The sequence below is a fragment of the Episyrphus balteatus genome, chromosome 2 (assembly GCF_945859705.1).
Source record: "Episyrphus balteatus chromosome 2, idEpiBalt1.1, whole genome shotgun sequence".
Classification (NCBI taxonomy): Eukaryota; Metazoa; Arthropoda; class Insecta; order Diptera; family Syrphidae; genus Episyrphus; species Episyrphus balteatus.
This window is the reverse complement of record NC_079135.1, coordinates 76,614,297-76,635,218: the sequence shown is the minus strand read 5'-3', so window position 1 is coordinate 76,635,218 and position 20,922 is coordinate 76,614,297. Positions and strand designations below refer to the sequence as shown.

The following is a 20,922-nucleotide window of genomic DNA, read 5'->3' as shown; positions in this document are numbered from 1 at the left end:
TTGAAGCAGATTTCCAAGAATGAAAGGCGGTTGAAAGATTTACTCGTAAAGGTATAACTACCTACATTGGCTCAAAAAGTGAAAAAGTACAAAAGTGAAAATTTTCAAATGCATTTTTGTGTAGTTTTTCGGGCTGGAAAATTAAAACTAATGATGCAGAAAGCTTATTTTTTGGTCTAAAAAACAATTTGTATACTCTTTTTCACAAAACAATTGCGCTAGCGAAAAAAAAAATATTTTCACTTTTGTACTTTTTCAAAAAGTGGTGTATGTAGTTAAGCCTTAATGAAAAATTTCATACAAATTTTCATTACTTAAAGGATTCTGTGATTGATTTTTTTGGGCTCCATGAGATGAATGGAATTCAGAAAATCCCCAATTTAATACTTTTTTTGCTCGCAAAATGGATTATAATAATTATTGCATACTTCTAGGAAAACATTTTAATGCACACAATCACTCAAACCTCATCAGTTTGACAAGCATTCGGTAAAAAATATAAGTTTTGAACGCTGCCATTGCACAAAAAGACAAAACGTCAAAAAATCTTCATTTTTCATTTCGCAAAAAAGTGGTGTAAACGCTTTCAATTGAAAGAAAAAAAGTCCGTAGTAATTTTTCGTTTCTTTTTTTACGTTTTAAATATATACTTAATAATAAAATTAATTAGGTAAATATCATTAAAAATATTAAATCTATCTCTATTACTAGTTATTCCCTTTTCCAAATGTGTGTTGTGTTGTACTTGACTATCACAAGAAAACCCGTCTGTGTCTGAATCATGGATAAGAATCAAAAACTTTTGTTTTGGATAACAAAATAAAAAAAAAACAAGTCGCAAATATTTAATTAATGTTTTTTTTCAATTTAATGTAAAATTAATTAAACATACAATTGTAATAAAATTAATAAAATTATTCTGGTAGTTAAAATTTCTCGAAAAAAAATCAATTAAATGTTTTTTTTTTATTGTGTGTGGTATTTTCAATCAGACTGACTTCTTTCTATGACATCACAGCTTTAACAGAGAAGAACACACACGGCCCACAACTTTGAGTCATTCGTCGTTGAATATTTTTCTAATGTCATTTTATCAACCATCCCAATTATTTTTTATTCGTTTTATTTTGATTTTAGATTATCCAGATAAATGGCTTCTGGAACAACACTTCAAAAAGCCATTGATTTGGTGACTAAAGCCACAGAAGAGGATCGCAATAAGAACTATGCCGAAGCACTACGCCTCTATGAGCATGGAGTCGAATACTTTTTGCATGCAATTAAATGTTCGTTATCATTGAAAATTGAATTTGTTTTAATATGATTTTATTTTTAGATGAAGCTCAAGGAGAAAAAGCAAAAGATTCGATTCGGGCTAAATGCCTTCAGTATTTGGACAGAGCTGAAAAACTCAAGGAATATTTAAAGAAAGGAAAAAAGAAGCCTGTTAAGGAAGGTGAATCCGCTTCCAAGTAAGTTTATTATTACATTTTATTTTGAATACCAATTTTGTTAGGTTGGTTATGTTTCTATAAAATTGAGACTGAACGGTATGTTAGATAGCAATCAAAAATAAAGTATATAAAAGGGAAGATTGTTGGTATTTCCATGGTTAAAAACAAGACCCAGAGAACCCCGTCAAAAAAAAACAAAATAATACGATACGACCGCAAACTAGGAACTCGTTGTACAAGCAAATGCAAGAATACCATTTTTTGGCCTCAGAAATAGAGCAACACAAAGCCGTAAGGCTTGCCACCGGTTTCTTAGGTCAACCTGGCGAACCCCAAAGGTGAATATCTAGTGAAAAGCGGATATGTAGGGCTCACAGCTATACTGGACCAAATCACAAAAAGTGAATTCGGTTAAAATACGTTGCCTTTAATTACTTTAGAAAAAATATTAATAGTTTTATCGGTATTCTTGAAAGAAAACACTTTTTTACACAGCTCTTTGGATCCCCTTTTATAGTATATCCTTGTTCAGAGTTTGGCACTAGATTTTAAAAAATAATTTGTTTGACTTGTTCGTCTACTGCTCTAAGCCCTCCATATGTTTGAGAGTTATGATCCTCTTGACATCGAGATCATAATAACTCCATTTTTTTAGGGGAAGTCCCGTTCACGCAGTTCCGTTGATCAGCTAAGGGTGGGTTCTAGTATTTACCTATTCCGATAGTAAGAAATTATCAAAATACTTCACGATAAAAACTGTTTGTTTCAACTTTAATTTGTTTTATCAATTTGAATTAGTGAAATGACCAAATTAGTTGAGATAAGTTTTTCAAATTTGTAATTTGGACTTTGCTTGTGTCATAGCTGGAGTAAAAAAATGCTTCTAAGAGAAAAATACGAGAAGTCCAACTGCGACGGTGTAAATAATTTCTTTAAGAACTTTATCTGATCACTATTTTATCGATAGACGATAATGACCTAAACTCCAGTAAGCTTATGAAGTTATAAGGACAAGTTCTCTGAGAAAAACCAGGAAAGGCACAATCATGCTAGGAAGACCATAATATTTTCCGAAGAACTACATTTTTTAAATGACCAACAATTAAACCAAAAAATACTTTAATATAAAAAAAAACGATTAAAAACTCTTAGTTATTTGTAAAAAAAATATTCGTATTGCGCTCTACTTAATGGCATTCTTGTCGTTAGCTCAAAAAAGCTAGGGTTCCGGCAGTTTGCTGTCGGCTCTAGTGATACTGACGCCTACCGTTCTTAAGGACGTAAATAAACTTATGAGACGAATCTTCTTTCGCAAATGAAAGATGAAATTTGCATCAAAAAGTCAATTTCGGAAAAAAGTTCTTACAACTTACAACTTACAATTACAAATCAATCCTTTGGTACAAGAAAAAAATTTTTTAATTTGATTTCAAAACAAAAAAAAATACAAAATGGTTTTTAAAATAAGAACTGTGTCATTTATTTTCTGTATCACCAAGTGTGAATAAATTAAAAAGAAAACATCTCAGTTTTTCAATAATCAGATAAACCTCAGATTCAGCTTATTCCTAATAAAAGTTTTTTTTTATATTGACATTTATTCTTCTGATAGTCTAAAATTGAAAAATCAGGGTTTACAATGTTTACAATATTCGATCAAAATTGTATTTAAATATATGAGCAAATTTCCCATAAGAAATTGAAATTTGAAATCAGGGGTTTCGATTGCAATTGAAACCCTCATTTCGATTTCCATTTGAAACAGAGATTTTTGGATCTAAACCAAAGAACGTTTGTAGCAAATGGATATGGCCAAGAGATTTATTTATGTTCGCAACTGTTTTTGAGCACTAAGTGAGCAAATAGTGTGCAAATAGGTGTAAATATCGCATAAAATCTAGATCCGGGAAATTTGATCTCAGATGAAAAAAAAATATCTCTTTTATACAGGGTGTCCCAAAAGTAATAGATCAAACAAAATATGCCGATAGGCCAACCTGAGGGCTCTCAGAATTTGGTAAATTGTAATATCTTTCGTTCTAATTTCAACTTTGGAAACTGTTATACATTTTTAAAAACTGCAATAACACGGCAAGTTTTCAAAATAATAAACCAGTGTCACACAATACAAATTTTTTTCAGGGTGTTGCTCTGAAATAAAAGTAAGAAATTGAGTTTTTAAAAAACATGGAACTGTTAATTAATTTGCAGCAAAATGGCGTATGAAATAAAAAATATTTTGATTAATCAATTATTTCTTATTATTAGGCAATGTTTTAGTGAAAGAATTGTGAAAAACAAAAATCATTTATGAGCGGAAGAAGCAAAATACTGTTGCAAAGTCGGGATTTTTCGAAATTTCACAAAAACTGCATTAAATCGAAAACCGTAAGGATTTGGGATGAACAAGTTACCAAATTCTGAGAGCCCTCAGCTTGGCCTATCAGCATATTTCGTTTGATCCATTACTTTTGGGACACCCTGTATATCTCATATCAAATTTGAAATTTGTATGACAAACGATCTCATTTCCCTACTACAAGCTATAAAGTAGGAACAACTACCCAACCGAAGTAACAATTTGGCCTGCATAAGGTCCATTTTTTACGATTCGGCAAGCTATAGTTTGTATAAGTTTAATTTAAGGCTTGCTTACGCAATTAAAACGAATTAGCCAATAAGCAATAGATGCTCTAGTGAGCTGGAGCTGAAGGTACTATTTATTTTAATCCTCAACGTAGCTCAAGATAGCCCGAATCACGAAAACTCGACTCACGTATAGGCGTGTTTTTTTTCGGGTTTAACTTTTTCAAGAATTATGACGGATTTTGTTATTGGTTGGAGTGTGCTTATTAGATTCTTGAGGAGAGTGAAGAGAATGAAAATAATGTGTGAGGACAATTCGGTAAGACAACAAAGAATTCCAATCAACAAAACTAACCAAATTGTCCTAACACATTATTTTTCCTACTCTTTACTCTCTTCAAGAATCCGTCACAATACTAAAAAAAGGTAAACCCCAAAAAATATACGCCTACCTGAGTCGAGTTGTCGTTGAACATGCATAAGTAATTGTTTTTTTTTGTTATTATTATTAGGGACGATAAAGATAAAAAAAGCGATAGTGATTCAGATGGCGAAGATCCAGAGAAAAAGAAACTTCAAAGCAAGTTGGAAGGAGCAATTGTAATTGAAAAGCCTCAAGTCAAATGGTCGGATGTAGCTGGTCTCGAAGCAGCCAAAGAAGCTCTCAAAGAGGCTGTAATTCTGCCCATTAAATTTCCACATTTGTTCACTGGTAAAAGAATACCATGGAAAGGTATCCTATTGTTCGGCCCACCTGGTACTGGTAAATCATATTTGGCTAAAGCCGTTGCCACCGAAGCAAATAACTCAACATTCTTTTCGGTATCGAGTTCTGATCTTATGTCAAAATGGCTTGGCGAGTCTGAAAAGTTAGTAAAGAATCTATTTGAATTAGCCCGCCAACATAAGCCAAGCATTATATTCATCGATGAAGTGGATTCAATGTGTTCCGCTCGTTCGGACAATGAAAACGACAGCGTCAGGAGAATCAAAACTGAGTTTTTGGTTCAAATGCAAGGTGTCGGCAATGACACTGATGGAATTTTAGTTCTTGGAGCTACCAATATTCCTTGGGTATTGGACTCAGCCATTCGGAGGCGTTTTGAAAAGCGTATCTACATTCCGCTTCCTGAAGATCATGCTCGCTTGGTGATGTTTAAGATTCATTTAGGTAATACCTCACATGTGCTCTCAGAAGATGATTTGAAAGTTCTTGCTAGCAAAACAGATGGGTGAGTGTGTGATTGTTCTGCAAATTATGTGTAAAATAATTATTCATTGAATATTACAGCTATTCAGGAGCTGATATATCAATTGTTGTGCGCGATGCACTAATGGAACCTGTCCGTAAAGTCCAACAAGCTACTCATTTCAAGGTAATTAAATTACAGTTTGTACAGAGTCCTTAGTCAGGCTCTTTCATGGACCCTTGGCCTAAAACTGAACTTTTTTTTTTCTTTCAGAGGGTTCGAGGCCCATCACCTCTTGATAAAAATCTAATTGTTGACGATTTGCTGACACCTTGCTCACCAGGCGATCAAGGAGCATTTGAAATGGCATGGATGGATGTCGAAAGCGATAAGTTGTTCGAACCTCCTGTCACAATGGTAAGATAACGCAATTTGTTTCAAAAAATTATAAACAAAATTATATAATGGTGAATTTTATGTATGTTTTTTTTTATAGCGTGACATGCTTAAATCACTATCTCGTACCAAACCAACTGTTAACGAAGACGACCTTAAGAAATTGCAAAAGTTCACAGAAGACTTCGGTCAAGAAGGATAGTCGGATTTTCTTTGTTTTGTTTGGCAATTAAATACAGTCCCTCTATTGAAAACAATTGTTATCCATATAAAAATATCAAGAACAAAAACAAAAATCTTTTATCGAATCTAAAAATATTAAATTGTTACAACACCCTTTTAGGATATAGTTTGTCCAATTTTTTTTTTTATAATTCGTCTCTTTAATTTTTTAAAAAAATATGTGTTTTAATAATAAAGCCAATCATATATGCGAAGTTAATTTTTTTTATATTTTTTTTAAGTAAGAAAACAAACTTATTTTGAGACTTTTTTTTAATATTGATTAAATATGTGACACTCATACGATTTTTGCCGCCTGTTTGTGAGCTTCGAAACGAAGAATTTATGTTAAATTTATAAAATAACAAAGAAAGATCACTTAATTTTAATAAAAATATATTACATTTATCTATTTTCGAATTTTAAACTGATTTTTTATTTTGAAAAAAAAAAAAAAAAACAAAAGAAATAATTTTTTTAGAAATTGAGTCCGATTTGGTCTTCAATTGTTGCCGATCTTAAACTAAACTGCTGAACTCGTTTTAGGCGCCCTCAAAGTAAGGGGTCAAACCGTATGATAGAGATCTAGATAGAACAACTGAAAAAAATCGTTTTTTTTACGATATATCGTAAAAAGCCAAAAACACGAATCTGCAAAATTGTAATTTTGAGAAAAACGGCTTCAAAGTTTTGAAAACTGGTGCAACAGAAATTGATAGTTTAAGCTTCTAGGCGACAGTTGTAGGGTTGGGATTGATGCAGTAAATAGAGAGCCCGATAACAAAAATATGTCCAAAAAATCACATTCGCGGTCTTTGCGTTGTGCCGACGATATGTATTGCATATGATTCTACCGAGGAATAAAAAAAAACTAATGCGTTAGAGCGATTTTTTGTTTAATTTTTTTTTTTATTTTTATAAGAAAATGTTTGCCACTGTGAATAATTTTTCTTCTGTTCAGAAAACAAAATGCACCACTGGGTCGCCCGTACTGTTATGGTAAAAGTTGCTTAGAATGTTCTTACTTTAGGATTCATAAAAAAATTATTTTATTTTATCTATAAGAAAATGTAAAAAAAAAATCAAAAGTTGTTTTTAAAATTACGAAAACCGCCTTTTCTATGGTTTCAAACGATTTGATTTGATCCAAAATGTTCTTGTATACAATGTACAATAGGGCGTTCGTTATTTAGGTTTTTTTTCGAGAATCAAGTTCCTAAGTGGAAAATCTGTTTCTAAATAATAAAAAAAAATCCTCCAATTTTTTCAGATGGCGCCCCAAGAGGGTTAAAGTTTTTTCTCATTTGAAATAGGTGTGTGTTGACTTATGAGACCATTTTTTTAGATATAGACTTAAAACAAATATTTTTGATGAGTTTCTTGTCTACATTAAACAACGTTTTCAAAAAGGTATAAACCAGAGATCAGAAATAAATCTCAACCTTTTTTGACAGGTTCCTTAATAACTCTTATTTTTCGCCATTTTCACTTAAGGTCATAAAATAAACTTTATTTTTAAAAAAGAAAAATTTCGGTCAAGGTTTGAGAGAAACCTTTATTTTGTATTTTTTTATGTTTCGGTCAACCAGTTAGATTTATCGCTGAGAGAAAATAAATCTTATTTGAAAATGTATCAATTCCTTGAGACATGGGAGTGGTGCCATATGAAAGCTTATATTCTCAGCTACCCGATAGTGGTATAATCGGGTTTTTGGATTTTTTTTCAAAAAGTTGGGGTAAAATTTTTTTTCGAAAAATCCCCAAATCTTTGGACGCTCCTGGAAGCTAAACCGCTTGAGAGCAATTTTTGGGTGCAATGCCAAATGATAGCTTGTGTCATGAGCCTACGCTTTGCACACTGTCAGATTTTTAAAAAATCATCTTCCATGTTAAACCGCAATATAATGCCTATTTTTTCAGAATCGGGCTTAACTTTTTTTTTTACCTTTAAGTTCTCCCGGTTTGAGAACGCGTGCACCTACAGGGATGGGAGTTGTATCCAAATGTAGGTTAGAGTCCCCGCTTTTTGGCATCAAACATTTTTTTTTTCATTTTTTTTTTTTTTCAAAATTCCGAGATATAGCCGTTTGAAGTTGGGGGCGAAAACGTTTCTCGAAGCTAACGATATTAGAACATCGGTCTCCTGAAATATTCGAAATTGCATTGGATGTGCTTGTCGTCCCAGCGATCACAGTGGAAAACGCATTTTCGTCTTTAGATTTTACTTTAAACGAAAAGAGATATAATCTTGGGTCTAAAGAACTTTAAGAGTCTATTTAGTTCATGCATTATTTAATACATAAACTTAGAAAAAAAATCCTTTTCATATTTATTTTTTCAATATAAAGACATTCTTGACATATTCGACATTTTCCTATGAATTGACCATTTTTGGTTTATTTTCAGCGCAAACGGTTAAAGGTTGACCTTTTCCATTTATTGTTTTGTAAAAATCTCAACCATTAAGAGATATTTAAAAAAAATTAAAAAATAAATCTCAATCGATAACCTTTATTTTTGATTTTTTAAAATAAATCTCAAACCTTAACCGTGGTAACTCTCAGAGAGAAACCGATTGAAAATAAAGGTTGACTGTTATTTCTGGTCTCTGGTATAAACCATTTTTCTAGGACCAGGGGTTCAGTCACGGCATGTATGTTCTTTTTGGGTTGTATTTTATTTTTCATACTATTTCAAATGCTTGTTTTAATGAAACATGCTTGCTTTAATAAACCTAAAAAAACATGCATGCCCTGACTGAACCTCTGGTCCTAGAAAAATGGTTTATACCTTTTTGAAAACGTTGATTAATGTAGACAAGAACCTCATCAAAAATATTTGTTTTAAGTATATATCTAAAAAAATGGCCTCATAAGTCAACACATAACTATTTCAAATTAGAAAAAACTTTAACCCTCAGAGGTATTGACATCTTTGATTGTTATCTCATGTCTTTTTCTCTTGTTCCATCTAAGAGTATACTGTCCATATTCAGCCTATGCTGAACATAGAACCTTTTTCATAATTTATTACAAACTTTTTTATAAGAAGTTCTTTTTATTTTTAAAATATTCATAGAATCCCAAAAGTCATTTGAAATTTAAAAAGAAGCTACGCTGCCATTTTTTAAAATAATGAAGAATTTTTTTCAAAATACTCAGAAAAATAAGATATATTTCATAAAACCAACAAAACTTATTAAATTAACTTAATTCTTATTAACATTGGAAAAACTAAATGCTAAAAATACTGTGAATCTCAAACATCATCTCCTTATGTGCTTCTTTCAATTTTAAGCATAGCTTCTTTTATATCATAAAATGCTATCATTTCCTTCAAATAAAGATACAAAAATGTTAAACAAACATTTCATTTTCAGTATTTAATAGGCGGCATACTCACTTTGCAAACATCCATATTAATACTGCAAACAGATTGATTCGTATGCTTTACCAAATCTTTTTCTTTTGGATTTGTTACCCGGACATGTGGCATATTACCATCACCAGTTTCGATTGCGACAGCACCGTCCCTTGCCAAAAATGCAACTTGAAAAACATTTTCCACAGTATTCATAAAATTATCTGGATCTATGACAAGTTGATAGAACGGAAGCGGAAATCGATTGTTTTCTTCAAATGCCTTTACACAAAAAAAAAAAGCAATACATTTTTTACATTCTATATAATTTTAAATGACTTCTTTTTCATACCCGAACAATTTGTTTCAATATAATTTTAACCTTTTTAGCTCCTTTATCTTGTTTTTCCAACTGAGCCATTTCTTCTGGTTCGAGTTCTTCTGCATTCTAGAAAAAAAAAAAAATTTGGAACATTTTTCAATATACTAGATGGATAACATTAAATTTCAAACTCACATTTTTTGTCCTTCTTTTCTGTTGCTTTTCTTTGTTTGGTTTTTGTGTTGCAGTCACAGTTAGATCGAACGATCCTAACATAGATGTTGAAAACTTTGATGCTCGACAAATTCCAATCGCTATTTCAGCCAGAGCATTCCAATTATCATTATCATCTCTGAAGACAAGATTAGCCTGTGTAATAAATGAATAAAACTCATTTGTTGCAATGTGAAATACATTTTTTTTTAATTCATACAATAGCGTTTTGATATATTCCATCATTAAAATCAGTGCTAGCCTCCAAGACCTTGTCAACAGTTTGATGACTTATTTTGAGCAGCTGTGCATCCATTACCACTTCAGTAGTATGTTCGGCTCGATCGCCAACATTACCCTCATCAATAATTTCATCGGATTCAACGATGATATTTTTAATCGCAGATATTGTATCGACAGTACCTTCGCTTTCCACATTTCCACCTGGAATTTGAAATGTAAATAAAGGTCGAGTATAATAAACAGTCAATTTAGTGTATCTGTGAAAGGGGTAATGTTTGAATGATCAATCAAATGGTTAAACAATCTACTCAAGAGAATGGGTATACGCACTTACGCAGTCGATGTTGATGATCTAAAAACTGCTGTGGCTTTTTCTATGCTAGGCAATACAATTTATTCTACTTCGACTATGTTGGAAAGTTTATCCGTTCAACCGGCAACTCTGACGGCCAAGCTGCCCTCAAATCGTAAGCTTCTGTCTTCACAAACTCTGTAACTGCCCGCCACAGTCGAGCATATCTCATGGAGATGTCAGAACAGTTTAACGTTCACCTTCGAAACTACGAAACAGATGAACTTACCAGGAATGGTACTCCTATACCAAATTTAACTAACAAAGCAAATAATGGTATACCAACCGCAACGTGCAAACTTATACTGAAGCAAGAAGCTATAGAGGCAGTAATCAAAAGATTAACCATAACATTATAACATGCCAAACGACCAAGCAGATCTGGCCTAGGCTAGATTCAAAACATTCAAAAAATCTATTGTCTCTAAAGTAGATTGCATATCAGCTCCATAATAAATGTCCTAACAGGACACTGCCTCATAGGTAGACACGCCGTAAGACTAGGCGTGGTCTCAAACGACTTCTGTATAAGTTGATTTGATGAAGAAGAAGACAACTTAAATCGCATAAAACAAATCGCATAAAACAAATCGAGGAAAACAAATCATTAATCAGGTTTTCTCCCGAGATATTTTGGTCAAACAAAATAAAAGTTTAAAACTATAACCATCATCTCTTGCATATGATAGCCCAAAAATTGAAGAACTATACAGAGCCATTTAACATTTAGACAAAACTCATCCTCTGGTACATTGTCATGAAGGAATCTTCCTGCGGCATTAAATTCAATAAAAGCATCACCAATTTTGTATATTTTGTGAAAAGTTTAACAAAAGGTGCTGTGATACTTATGTATGTAGCTACCAACCCCGGAAGTATAATTTTTTAGAAGTTCAATCTACTCCTTTCTCAAAGCGATAAGACATTGCAGCATTTAGTCGAGTTAAAGCCAAAGCGTTAGACTCCACGTCTTCATGCACAGATAACTGTGACACCACCACGTAAGAGAAAAAGAACTACCATTTATCGAAAGACACTAAATAATTAATTTTCTAAAGGATACAAAATCTCTAAGAACCTAAAATTGGGGATACAATAGACCTTAAAGTAAGCAGTGCAGTTTCCCTTTTTAATTTCTTAAGGTATTCATTCATCTCGAAGTATGAAGATCCGAGGAAGCCCAGGTAGGTACATTTTAAAAATACCATCTCTCAACAAATTGAACACGACTGACTCAGTTGATGATATTCCCATATCTCAAAGGAGAGATCCTGAGAATCCTGTCTAAAAGGAAATATCAAACACGTCTTAATATCAGCACGAATAAAGAAGACCGGTAGGCCTAAATACGCCTGGTACGAGCAAATGGAGAAACCAGAATTCAGTTGGTCTCAGAAATGGAACAATACAAAAACCGGAAGGTTTATCGCTGATTTTTTAAGTCAACCCTGTGAACAGACAGATCACTAGTAAAAAGCGGATACGTGAAACAGTTATGATAACGAAGAAAAAAATAACAAAAATAATAAAAAATTATTAAAATTATTTTTATTTTAAGTGGAGTGATTGAATATAATTCAATATAAGTTCAAGTGATCACTTCGACATCGAGATCATAACAGCACCGAAAAAAGGAAGAAGTAGATTTATTCAGCTTTATATTAGTCCTCTATTTTAATTTCTATTAACGGGGATTGGACAAAAGTTTTTTTATATATTTCACAAAAGCCGATAAAACAATACTTTACCAATTGCGCTTCCCTTGTCCAACAGGTTTTTTAGTCGAATTTTTCGATCGGTTGGACCTTGTGTGCTATTTAAATCAGCCATGATAATCGTTAAAGTTATTTTAATGTTTTTTATCTTGAAATTTTGAAAATGTTAAGTATATTTAACAAAAAAAAAGTAGAAAATTGATAAATTATTTGGCTTTAATTTTTTTTTAACAAACAAAAACAAATTTGAATTTTGTTGAAATGTCAACAATGTTCTTTTCCATTCTTTTTAATAATGCGCTGAATGTATTCATTAGGTTAGGTTTACATTACGGCTTTGGAACAGTTTAATTTTATGAAACATCAATACAAAAATAGCTTTAAGGCTTGACCACACCGGAAGGTATGAGGTAGCGATATGGGAAGCGGTACGGGTACTTAAGGTTTGGCTACACCTAAAGGCTTGGCCACACCGGAGGGTATGCGGTAGCGGTACGGGTAGAGGTAACGGTACTTGTATGAACAAAATTCCAAACTGACATATCAACGTTCAGATGTGGAATTTTTTTCATACAAATATCGTTACCGCTACCTGTACCGCTACCGCATACCCTCCGGTGTGGCCAAGCCTTAAGGCCACATATCAACGTTCAGATGTGGAATTTTTTTCATACAAATATCGTTACCGCTACCTGTACCGCTACCGCATACCCTCCGGTGTGGCCAAGCCTTAAGGCTTGGCCACACCGGAGGGTACGCGGTAGCGGTAAGGGTAGCGGCAACGATATTTGTATTAAAAAAATTCCACACCCGAACGTTGATGTGTCAGTTTGGAATTTTTTCCATACAAATACCCGTACCGTTACCTGTACCTCTACCGCGTACCCTCCGGTGTGGCCAAGCCTTTAAGGCCTTTAAGGCTTGGCCACACCGGAGGGTACGCGGTAGAGGTACAGGTAACGGTACGGGTATTTGTATGGAAAAAATTCCAAACTGACACATCAACGTTCGGGTGTGGAATTTTTTTAATACAAATATCGTTGCCGCTACCCGTACCGCTACCGCGTACCCTCCGGTGTGGCCAAGCCTTTAAGTGTACATGCGGCAGCGGTACGGGTAGTTGTATGAAAAAAATTCCAAACTGAAACATAAAGTTCAGATTTGGAATTCTGTTCATACAACTACCCGTACCGCTACCGCATGTACCCTCCGATGTGGCCAAGCCTTTACTTGTATGAACAAAATTCCACACTTGAATATTAATGTTCCACTTTGGAATTTTTTTCATAAAATTACCCGTACCGCTACCGCATACCCTTCCGGTGTGGTCTAGCCTTTAAGGAGCTCGTTGATGTGTCTGTTTGGAATTTTTTTCATACAAGTACCCGTACCGCTACCGCATGTACCCTTCGTTGTGGCCAAGCCTTAAATTGTAGAAACAAAATTCCACACGTGAACGTTGACGTTCCAGTTTCAAATTTTGTTCATACATTTAAACTTACCGCTACCGCATACCCTTCCGGTGTGGTCAAACCTTTTTTCGTTGTACCCTGTATCGCTACCACTTGTTTCCTTTCTGGTGTGAGCTCCTTAAATTTAATTTTCTAGATTTGTGCAGATTTAATTTTCAATAGATGGCAATCCTAAATTTGTTTCCATTTTCTTTCTTGCCAATTTCCTTGAAGCTGTCCATTTGTATGCGAAAAAGCGCCAAAGCATAATCTGTCAAAATAGAAAACGCCAAAAAGCAAAAAGGTCAAAGCCACAACCGGCCCATGTTTCTGTTTAGTTCTGTAAAACATTTATATTTTATTTATTTTTCATAAACATAAACTAGAATAAATAATATTCTCAATGAAACTCGTAAAACCACATTGGGTTCATCATGATGGCAAGTTTCAAACACATTTATAAAATAAATTCAATATAATTTATTTTGTTTTGCACAGACAAACCCATATTTTCAGTTGACATTCACCAAGAGTGCCTCAAATTTGCCACTGGCGGGCAAGGCAATGATTCTGGTCGAGTGGTCATATGGAATTTGCTTCCAATACTATCGGAAAAAGCTGAATTGGATAATTCAGTGCCAAAAATCCTGTGCCAAATGGATAGCCATTTATCGTGTGTCAATTGTGTGAGATGGTCTAAAAATGGACAACTTTTAGCGTCTGGATCTGATGATAAACTTGTCATGCTCTGGAAAAAAGCAAAGGTATCTAAGTGCATTTGTATGTTTTAGTTAGTTCCTTTATAAACTTCTTATTTGCGTTGTTAAGGGTTCAAGTGGTGTTTTTGGAACAGGTGGCATAACCAAAAACCCTGAAAGCTGGAAATGCATTGCAACTTTGAGAGGTCACTCTGGCGATGTTTTAGATTTAGCTTGGTCTCCACATGATCGATGGCTAGCAAGTTGCAGCGTTGACAACTCAATTATCGTTTGGGATGCTCAAGCATTCCCCTCGATGGTTGCAATGCTAAAGGGGCACACTGGTCTTGTGAAAGGTGTAACCTGGGATCCGGTGGGAAAGTTCTTAGCATCGCAAAGTGATGATCGTAGTGTCAAAATCTGGAAGACCAGTGATTGGACTTGCAGCAATACAATCACAGAACCTTTTGAAGAATGCGGTGGAACAACACATATTCTCCGTTTATCTTGGTCTCCAGATGGTCAGTATTTAGTCTCAGCGCATGCTATGAATGGAGGTGGTCCCACTGCTCAGATAATAGAACGCGAAGGATGGAAATGTGACAAAGATTTTGTCGGCCATCGCAAAGCTGTCACATGTGTACGTTTTCATTCATCAATACTTAAGCGACAGGCTCCGAAAACCAATAAACCTCAGCAATACTGCTGTCTGGCAGTTGGATCGCGCGATCGTTCATTGTCGGTATGGATGACCGCTTTGCAGCGACCACTAGTTGTTATACATGACTTGTTTGAAGACAGCATTTTGGATTTATCATGGGGTGCTGAAAAATGCATTTTACTTGCTTGCAGTGGAGACGGTACAGTTGCTTGTTTGCAATTCTCTGAGAAAGAACTTGGAACATCACTGTCGGAGGAAGATAAAGTAAGAATATTTTTTTATCATATTAGTTTTCCAAAAAAGTAGATACATTATTTGAGTTAAAAAACCCAAATAAGTTAAGTCGTTGGTTATTGAAAGAATTGTCTTTGTGAGATCGAAGATTAAATCATAGCCAACATTACGCTATATATTTTCTGGGTTTGTTAATATATCTGTTAATGGACCCACGCCCTTAACTAATGGTAATCTTTCCTTGACTTGAAATGCGGTTAGATACCTTGATTTTTTAAATTTTCAATTTTCGTTGTATTTTTTTAACGGAATACGTCAAGGTTATGAAGCGTTATCATGAAATGGGTTCCCAGGGACCTTAATTTTGTTTGACCAAAAATAACAGTACAGATTTCAGTAAAGTTGAATTTTTAAGAAAACGGCTCCAATAATTGGAGCCGTTTTTTTTTTAATAAAAAAAAACGAAAATCGTTATTAACGCTATCTGCCATAGAATCGTTGTTTTTTTAAATCCTATTTTATCCGAAACTACTAATTCAATTTCAACGATTTTTTTAAAAGCATTTATATAATTTTAATATAAACCAAAAATAAAAAAATAATTTTTGGATTTGTAAAAAAAAAAATTTGAAATGTTTTTTTTTTATTTTTGAAAATTCAAACTTTCGAAAACATTTTTTTTTTTTTTTTTTTTTTTGACGGGATTAAATCTTCAAAAGACACTTGGCAGTATTCGACACCAAGTAGTGTGGGACTCTTAACCACTAAAACCACCACTTTATCAGGACCAATCTTGAGAGATCGACATCAGATTTTTCTTTCTTAACTTTGTAAAATCACTTTGGGGGAAGTTTAAACTTTTAATACTTTCCCATGTTTTTTTAGACCATAAGCTCATGAGGCTTGGTTCTTCTTAATCTCCGAACATGGTTTCTGGTATTCAAGACGGACACCATTTCAGAATTGGTATGACTTTGCAGTCTCTGATTATGGGATACAGCGTATTTTTTAACAACTTCTGTAACCGTTTCTATTTGTAAGTCACGATGTAGATCGCTATTTCTTATGTACCAAGGTGATTCCACGAAGGACTTTGTTTTGGAATTTTTGGATGATTTCGGTATTTGTTTTCTTTGTACAGCCCCATAATTGGATACCATAGGTCCAAACAGGCTTTAGTACTTGATTATACAGCATTATTTTGTTTTGGGTTGATAAATCAGAGTTGTTACCAAGTAACCAGTACATTTTTCTATATTTCAAGTTTAATTCTTCTCTTTTCTTTTTGATGTGCTCTTTCCACTTTAGCTTTGCATCCAAAGTCATTCCAAGGTATTTGGCCGTATTGGCGTAAGGTACAGCTTGATTATTAATGAATATTGGAATATTGTTTATCTTTTTATTTGTAAAGTTTATATGTGAAGATTTTTCGGTCCAATCTCTGACTGTGTCGACGGCATTTTGCAGCTTTACTGCTGCCTTAGAGACACATTTGTCGGGTACCAAAATTGCGGTATCATCTGCAAAAGTAGCCATTATGGTGTGATTCCCAACTGGGATATCCCTTGTGTATAGTAAATACAGGGTAGGACCTAGGACACTTCCTTGTGGTACACCGGCTTCTATTTTCTTCAAATCCGAATATTCTTGATTGTACCTTACTCTAAACAATCGGTCTGAGATGTACGATTTTAATATTTCATAGTACTGTCTGGGAAGATCCCTTTGCAGTTTGTACTCAAGTCCCTCATGCCAAACCTTGTCAAAGGCTTGAGCAACATCGAAAATTGCCAATTTGCATACCAATTTTATATTTTTTTTTATCGAAAAAATATTTTTAAAAATTAGTTAAAAAAAAAACTAAAAATGAATCTTCATAACAGAAATGAAACTGTATACTTATTTTGGAGCTCAATTTGATTTAACATGTTGTTATTTTAATTTGAAAACAGAATTTGGAATTAAAAAAAAAAATTTTTCACATGCCTTCACCAAATTTGTATATAAAAAAATCTTAAAATGTTTAGTACTTTGCACTCTAAGAGCAAGTTCGTGCGACCCAGCGTGCATTTTATTTTAAATAGTATCACATTATTTTCGAATTTTAATCGATTTGGTATATTGTTGAATGGTTGCACACAAACTATATTATTAAATAGATAAATTTACAGCATATTTATTATTGTTATCTGATTTATTGTAAGCCATTGTAAAGTGCTTAGCATTGATCTTTGTGCATGACAGTACCATCTGAGTATGTCGTTCTATATTTTGCCCAAAACGTTATTTTTGACGTGAATGCTTTTTCGGATTTTCTTGCTTCTTCTTCGATTAACCTTGGTTAGGTACTCCAGCTGTTATCCAAAGCATGTTGATATCAGTTACTCCCATACGTCCAACATTGTCAAACGTACATAATAGTGCTGGGCGAACAGCTGCCTTTCATCTCAAATAAGAAGTCAAAAGGTAGAGTTTTCTCTCCACTTCAGCCACCGTACGGTTACGCAATGGTTAATGATGTCATCACAAGATGCTTCTCTGGAGATCGTTACTCCAAGATATTGAAATTTTTCATTCTTGGAAAGCACTTCGCCTTTCAAATGAATGTATGGAAGAGGCCTATATTTATAGAAAAAATAGTCTTTTATGCCCAAACATCCATTTATATATCAAGTGTTAACTGCACTTCACCGAGGATGGTTACGTCATTTACAAAGAACAATTAATTCACTTTCCAATAGATAACCTTACCTTCAACTAGAAAGACCTCAACATCAACTCTTGCTCGGCATTTATCTTTTTTTTTTGTCAAACATAATTTTTAAAGAGTTTAAAAGCAGTACACTTTTTTATGGTTTCAAATTTCAAACCGTTGTTAGAAAAACAATTAAGGTTCGTACATTCCACGTCCACATCATAACTATTGCGTTCATTTCTTTATCCGGCAATTACCCTAGTGGCAGGAGCCCTCCAACTATAAGACCAGTACCTTTAACATTTTAAGACGAGTGATAGTTTTAACTGCTCCTTTTGAATCAGGTCTCTTAATAGTCGGAGGAAACAAAATAAGTTGTAGGCTATAAGATCAAAAATCTACTCCTTTTTAACTTCTCCACCAGCAAGAGCCCGCGAGCTCGCTACCTGGTGCTTTTAAGGCGAAAGCTCAGTTTAACCGTCTTTGAACCTAAAACGTCAACAAGCCTACACAATGTGTAACGGTGTTTTTGATTCCGCTGCACGAATTTTTCCGTTAACATTTATAAGAAGTTCTTTGATGACCTCGAGCTGTTGACTATAGTAGGCTCCTCTACAGAATAACGGGTAGTCGCTATAAGCCACTCTAGGCCTAGAAAAAATTTGTTTCAAGTATTTAATCCATTTAAATTGATTTTTTTTTTTTTAGAATTTACTGTATCAAAGAATCTATGGAAAGGGTACTTCATTTGAAACAACTACTTCGGCAAGAGATACCCTCATAGAAAATGCTGAATTGTTAAACGCAGTACCAGAACAAGTATGCCCACCATCATTTCCGATCGATCTTAATTCAGAGACTATCAAGGAAACCACGGTCCGAACTATGACATCTAATTCTGCAGATACTATCTATCAAGCTAAAGCAATTAACAAGCAAACCGAAACTCGGACAGCAGATGGTAAACGAAGAATAACTCCAGTGTTTATACCACTAAACCAAGAACCAGGGTATTTAAAAACTCAGTAACACGCTTAACAACTTTTCATAATATTTTTGTTTTTATTTTAATTTTAAACAGTGACGTACCAGTTACAGTCATTAATAGCAGTTCACGTCCTAAAAATGATGCCATTATAGTAGCAGAGAAACAATTTGTTAGTTATGCAGACACTTCAGCAATGAAACCTATCATAACCGAAGCAGAACAAACGTATGTCGTTAATATTGTTATTTTTTTTAAATCGTCGATAATTTAAAAATAACTTCCCTTTCATAAACACAAAAGGCGTTTAGATAACCGTTTGACAAAAAGTACATTGGCAATATCACCTTCGCAAGCTAGTCAAACTGTTCTCAAGTCATTTCCAGCCGTTTCATCTTCGTCCACTTCGAATACAAAACCACAAATTTCCAATGGACCTGTTTTGCATGGACATAAAAATGAAGTCAATAAATCAGCTCAAGATTATAGAATTCATGTGCAAAATAGTGCGCTTACTACATCAATGGGTCCTCTTTCTAAAGTTATATGCTGGGCTGTTAACGGAAATGAGAAAATTTGGGAAATATTTATTGGTATAATATGTGTTTTTAATGACTTAAAAGCCGTTTGTAAAGAATTTTCATTTTTTTATTTTATTTTAAAGGATCACAAGTTGCTTCGTCTTGTTTGTCTTCCAAATATTTGATCGTGTGTAGTGTAGATGGTACTTTGCGCATACTTTCCTTAAGCACAGGCAACACTGTGTTTCCTATTATAAATTTAGCATCAGCAGCAGTACAGTGTGCTTTTGTAAGTATAAATATATATTAATTGCATCAACCAAAAGCTTGATATTTTATCGCTTTTCATTGATATTTAATATTAAAATATAGTGCCCACTGGGAAATTTGGTTGGCGTGATAACAGAATGTGGTTTACTAAGAATATGGGATATTGCGTTGAAAAAAATTGTCATTTCTACAACTTGTGCCGAAATATTTGGAAAACATGGTCAAGTTGTTCAATTTAGCATTACAGAAAATGGAGTTCCTTTTGTATTATTTTCCAATGGAAATTCTTATACATATTCATCCAGCATGCAATGTTGGATGGTATTAAACTCTAAAGATCCCGCAATTCGACATGGCTTAAGAACAGCAATACCAAAAGATTTTCAGAAGAACTTTCGATCTTATCCTCTTACAACAATACAGTCTTCATCAAATAACTATACACCTAATGCTTCTGAAATGTAAGTTAATTTATTTCAAATATTTTTTCTACATTATCTTACATGTTATCAATTCACAGGAATAAAGATGACTGGCAATCAGGAGCTAAACTTCTTTTCATAGAGAATCAAATAAAACTTTGTGAAGTTATAAATTCGCCAAAAGAAATGCAACATTGGTATTCTTCACTGGCATATCATCTGGCAACAAATGGAGTTGAAAAGCAAATACGATTGCTTCTGGATGATCTGTTGGGTAATAATTGTGCACAATCGAGCGAAGAAGATCTTCATATTTTGGTAATTTATTTTTTCAAATCTCTTCTTATTTTATTTTATATTAAATTATTTTCTTATCTTTCTCTTGTTTATAGGGAATACCTAAAAAAAATATATTAGATACAGTTCTTAATGTTTTCAAATTGCATCCGAAATGGCAACGTTTATATATGGAATATCGAGAACTAATAGATTGTAAGAACGATAATATTAATAAGCTATGGAATTAAGTATGTTTTTTTTTAAATAACAATTAAATATTATTGATATATGTAAGTCACAAAACAATATTTGTTTTAAATGTGATAACAACTAAAATATAAATGCATTATAAAATTACTACAGATTTTGTAATTTTTGATAAAGCGAAAAAACTCAAGGTAGATTTGGGGTTGTGGTGGTAAAATTTTGCAACTCTGGTGCAGGCAACAACTTTCATTTTTAGAAATAACTTGACTTCTGGGGTAAATAATTTCACTATTTATTAATGAAGTTCTTTCACAATTATGGTAAGTAATAGGTTCATATAAAAATTGTGTGAAGATAAATCCAACCTACACTTTGGAGAACCTATTGTGAGAAGCTAGATAGGACCAAGTCCTAACTAGTACACGGTCCTAAATTGACAGTTCTAT

General features: G+C 33.5%; 3 protein-coding genes across 3 annotated transcripts; 2 read left to right on the top strand and 1 right to left on the bottom strand.

The window, feature by feature from the left end:
- Window positions 1-535: 535 nt before the first annotated feature.
- LOC129910779 (vacuolar protein sorting-associated protein 4) lies at window positions 536-6,275 on the top strand. The gene is made up of 7 exons (XM_055988318.1): window positions 536-670; window positions 1,138-1,286; window positions 1,337-1,472; window positions 4,553-5,272; window positions 5,332-5,416; window positions 5,504-5,647; window positions 5,727-6,275. Exons 2-7 carry the CDS (start codon window positions 1,151-1,153, stop codon window positions 5,826-5,828), a joined length of 1,323 nt encoding a protein of 440 aa, XP_055844293.1. The 5' UTR covers window positions 536-670; window positions 1,138-1,150; the 3' UTR covers window positions 5,829-6,275.
- Window positions 6,276-9,001: 2,726 nt separating this feature from the next.
- On the bottom strand, window positions 9,002-12,325 carry LOC129910147 (EP300-interacting inhibitor of differentiation 3). The gene is made up of 6 exons (XM_055987418.1): window positions 12,087-12,325; window positions 9,964-10,187; window positions 9,726-9,899; window positions 9,561-9,656; window positions 9,251-9,490; window positions 9,002-9,181 (listed from the first exon to the last, which is right to left on the bottom strand). The coding sequence occupies exons 1-6, from the start codon at window positions 12,166-12,168 to the stop codon at window positions 9,122-9,124; spliced, it is 876 nt and encodes a 291-aa protein (XP_055843393.1). The 5' UTR covers window positions 12,169-12,325; the 3' UTR covers window positions 9,002-9,121.
- A 1,454-nt stretch (window positions 12,326-13,779) lies between these two features.
- Window positions 13,780-20,620, top strand: LOC129910900 (protein HIRA homolog). The gene is made up of 10 exons (XM_055988496.1): window positions 13,780-13,944; window positions 14,003-14,268; window positions 14,333-15,127; window positions 18,501-18,802; window positions 18,874-19,005; window positions 19,081-19,370; window positions 19,442-19,587; window positions 19,671-20,029; window positions 20,089-20,308; window positions 20,383-20,620. Exons 1-10 carry the CDS (start codon window positions 13,908-13,910, stop codon window positions 20,515-20,517), a joined length of 2,682 nt encoding a protein of 893 aa, XP_055844471.1. The 5' UTR covers window positions 13,780-13,907; the 3' UTR covers window positions 20,518-20,620.
- The last annotated feature ends 302 nt before the right edge of the window (window positions 20,621-20,922 follow it).

What these genes read in the sequence shown, in the direction of transcription:
- LOC129910779 (XM_055988318.1), top strand. Translation starts at nt 1,151, where the DNA reads ATGGCTTCTGGAACAACACTTCAAAAAGCCATTGATTTGGTGACTAAA. An exon ending in GAAGGTGAATCCGCTTCCAA is followed by an intron (nt 1,473 to 4,552) that starts GTAAGTTTATTA and finishes TATTATTATTAG; the next exon opens with GGACGATAAAGATAAAAAAA. An exon ending in AACAAGCTACTCATTTCAAG is followed by an intron (nt 5,417 to 5,503) that starts GTAATTAAATTA and finishes TTTTTCTTTCAG; the next exon opens with AGGGTTCGAGGCCCATCACC.
- LOC129910147 (XM_055987418.1), bottom strand. Translation starts at nt 12,168, where the DNA reads ATGGCTGATTTAAATAGCACACAAGGTCCAACCGATCGAAAAATTCGA. An exon ending in GGACAAGGGAAGCGCAATTG is followed by an intron (nt 10,188 to 12,086) that starts GTAAAGTATTGT and finishes TTCAAATTCCAG; the next exon opens with GTGGAAATGTGGAAAGCGAA. An exon ending in AGAAAAGAAGGACAAAAAAT is followed by an intron (nt 9,657 to 9,725) that starts GTGAGTTTGAAA and finishes TTTTTTTTCTAG; the next exon opens with AATGCAGAAGAACTCGAACC.
- LOC129910900 (XM_055988496.1), top strand. Translation starts at nt 13,908, where the DNA reads ATGAAACTCGTAAAACCACATTGGGTTCATCATGATG. An exon ending in AATTTGGGAAATATTTATTG is followed by an intron (nt 19,371 to 19,441) that starts GTATAATATGTG and finishes TTTATTTTAAAG; the next exon opens with GATCACAAGTTGCTTCGTCT. An exon ending in AAGAAGATCTTCATATTTTG is followed by an intron (nt 20,309 to 20,382) that starts GTAATTTATTTT and finishes TCTTGTTTATAG; the next exon opens with GGAATACCTAAAAAAAATAT.